The sequence below is a fragment of the Corvus brachyrhynchos genome, unplaced genomic scaffold, assembly GCF_000691975.1.
Source record: "Corvus brachyrhynchos isolate BGI_N302 unplaced genomic scaffold, ASM69197v1 scaffold525, whole genome shotgun sequence".
Taxonomy (NCBI): Eukaryota; Metazoa; Chordata; class Aves; order Passeriformes; family Corvidae; genus Corvus; species Corvus brachyrhynchos.
The window spans coordinates 98829-101034 of NW_008238341.1; the positions used below are offsets into that span (position 1 = coordinate 98829).

The 2206-nt window shown below is 60.9% G+C and overlaps 2 protein-coding genes across 3 annotated transcripts in view; one reads left to right on the plus strand and one right to left on the minus strand.

Moving 5' to 3' along the window:
• EMC1 (ER membrane protein complex subunit 1) overlaps positions 1-96 on the minus strand; it is an 11733-nt gene extending 11637 nt beyond the window's left edge. Inside the window, exon 1 of the mRNA XM_017735074.1 lies at positions 43-96. Coding sequence (XP_017590563.1) covers positions 43-96 — 54 coding nt within the window. The remainder of the gene's footprint in view (positions 1-42) is intronic.
• Positions 32-2206, plus strand: part of MRTO4 (MRT4 homolog, ribosome maturation factor) — a 2512-nt gene continuing 337 nt past the window's right edge. The window contains exons 1-8 of one of the 2 annotated variants that reach the window (XM_017735087.1): positions 32-122; positions 358-416; positions 518-621; positions 705-786; positions 1004-1071; positions 1392-1543; positions 1983-2059; positions 2175-2206. In XM_017735087.1, coding sequence (XP_017590576.1) covers positions 95-122; positions 358-416; positions 518-621; positions 705-786; positions 1004-1071; positions 1392-1543; positions 1983-2059; positions 2175-2195 — 591 coding nt within the window. In that variant the 5' untranslated portion in view covers positions 32-94 and the 3' untranslated portion in view covers positions 2196-2206. The remainder of the gene's footprint in view (positions 123-357; positions 417-517; positions 622-704; positions 787-1003; positions 1072-1391; positions 1544-1982; positions 2060-2174) is intronic. The other variant, XM_008634302.2, reaches the window with a different exon arrangement.

Genomic DNA, 2206 nt, shown 5'->3' on the forward strand with positions numbered 1-2206 from the left:
CAGCGCCGTGGGGAGCGCAGGCAGCGCGCGGGGCAGTCCCGCCCGCTCCCGGCAGCCCGCGCGCCGCTCGGGGGCCTCGGAGCACGGCGGAACCATGCCCAAGTCCAAGCGGGACCGCAAGGGTGGGAGCGGCACCCCCGAGCCCCGGTCCCGGACACCTTGCCCGGACACGTCCCTCTCCCCACTCCCTTCTCCGTCCTTTTCCCATCCCTTGTCCCCATCCCATCTCCCATCCCCTTCCTCATCCTTCCGACTCCTTGCCCATACCCCGTCCCGATCACCGTCCCCTTCCCCATCACCGTCCCCTTCCCCGTCCTGTTCCCCATCCCGCCCTGACGCTCTCTCCGCTCCCCGCAGTGTCCCTGACGCGGACGCCCCGCAAGGGGCTGGAGGCCAAGCAGGCGCTGATCGCCGAGGTGAGTCTGGCCCGGGCCCGGGCCCCTCTCCCATTTCCCTGTCCTCCCCGTTCCCCCCGCCCCCTGTGCCCGTCCCTGTCCCGGTAACGGCCCCCTCGCAGCTGCGGCGCTGTGTGGACACCTACAAGTACATCTTCGTCTTCTCCGTGGCCAACATGAGGAACAACAAGCTGAAGGATGTGCGGAACGCCTGGAAGCACAGCAGGTGGGCAGGGGGGTGGTGCCGGGGGGATGCCCAAGGGGATGAGCTCCAGGGCTGACATCCTTCTCCTGCTCTTTCTGGGCCAGGATCTTCTTCGGGAAGAACAAGGTGATGATGGTGGCACTGGGCCGGGAGCCGAGCAGCGAGTACAAGGAGAACCTGCACAAGGTACCTGCTGGGGGTTCCTCTGGGTGTCCTAAAGCTTCACCTGGCGTATTCCACATCCTGGAATAACGTCCTGGGGTCACCGTTCTGTGTGTGTTTTAATTGAACCCATCCATGTGCTGCCACAAAGGCTCTGTTGTGAGTGGAGCTGTGCAGGACCGAGCCCTTGCAGGCGAGTCCCCGGTGCTCCCCAGTCCCCATGGATGCTCCTTTCTTCCAGGTCAGCAAACACCTGAGAGGGGAGGTCGGGCTCCTCTTCACCAACCGCACCAGGGACGAGGTGGATGAGTAAGTACCAGCCTGGCACAGCCTCTTTGTTGCCACAAAAGCCCTTCACTCCCTGCTGCTTCCCTTCAAGCAGGGATGGTCTCATGGGCCTTTTCCACTGATCTTTGTCAGCCATTCCTGTGACAGCTGGGCAGAATCGTGGAAGGGTTTGGGTTGGGAAAGACCTTAAAGCTCACCTCGTTCCACCCCCTTGGACACTTCCAGGGATGGGGCAGCCACAGCCTCCTTAAGGACTGTAGGGCAGGCTGTGCCTCAATCCCTGCCGCAGCCCAGGGCTGTTCTCCCACAGCTGAAGCTCTCCCTGCCCGTCTCTGTCCCAGGTGGTTCTCCAAGTTCCGGGAGCTGGACTTTGCCCGCGCTGGGAACAAGGCGCCGTACGGGGTGAGCCTGGACACGGGGCCCCTGGAGCAGTTCCCCCACTCCATGGAGCCGCAGCTGCGGCAGCTGGGACTGCCCACGGCGCTGAAGAAAGGTACAGCAGGGGCTGGGAGGGTCAGCTCCGGCCTTGTCGGTGCAGCTGGGAGCTCTTAACGGAGAACATTAAATAAAGAGTGGGGTTTAGGCCTGGAGAAAACCTCAGGGACAACTTTGTCCTTGTTGGGCTGGGGCTAGGACTCCTTATGTCCTTCTTGTGCTGCTGTTCCCAAACTCGTGTCAAAGGCTGAGTAAAACCCTCAGATTTCTCCACAATGCCACCTTTCTCCAGTGGAAACAGCTCGGATTAACCCACTCAGGAACCAGGTGTGGGGTTTTGGAGCTGATCTCACCCATCTCTGTGGGGTGCACTGATACTGCCTGGGAAGGTGTCAGCTCCAGGGGGTGGTGTTGGAGAGGGTCCTGGCTCTGTCCCCCACATTCCAGGGGAGTTCCCAGGGCCTGGGAGCCTATTTCCAGGGGGTTTTGCTCTGCAGGAGTGGTGACGCTGCTTTCGGATTACGAAGTGTGCAAGGAAGGGGATGTTCTCACCCCGGAACAGGCCCGTGTGCTGGTGAGTAACAGGCCCTGCTTCCTGACACAAAACAACTAATAATTAATTAACACAACTCCTAAAACTCAGCAGCAACTAATTTGGTTCCTGCTTTGCTCCACTTCCCACCTGGAAGCGGAATTTACTGTTTTGCTAGGCTGGGCATGG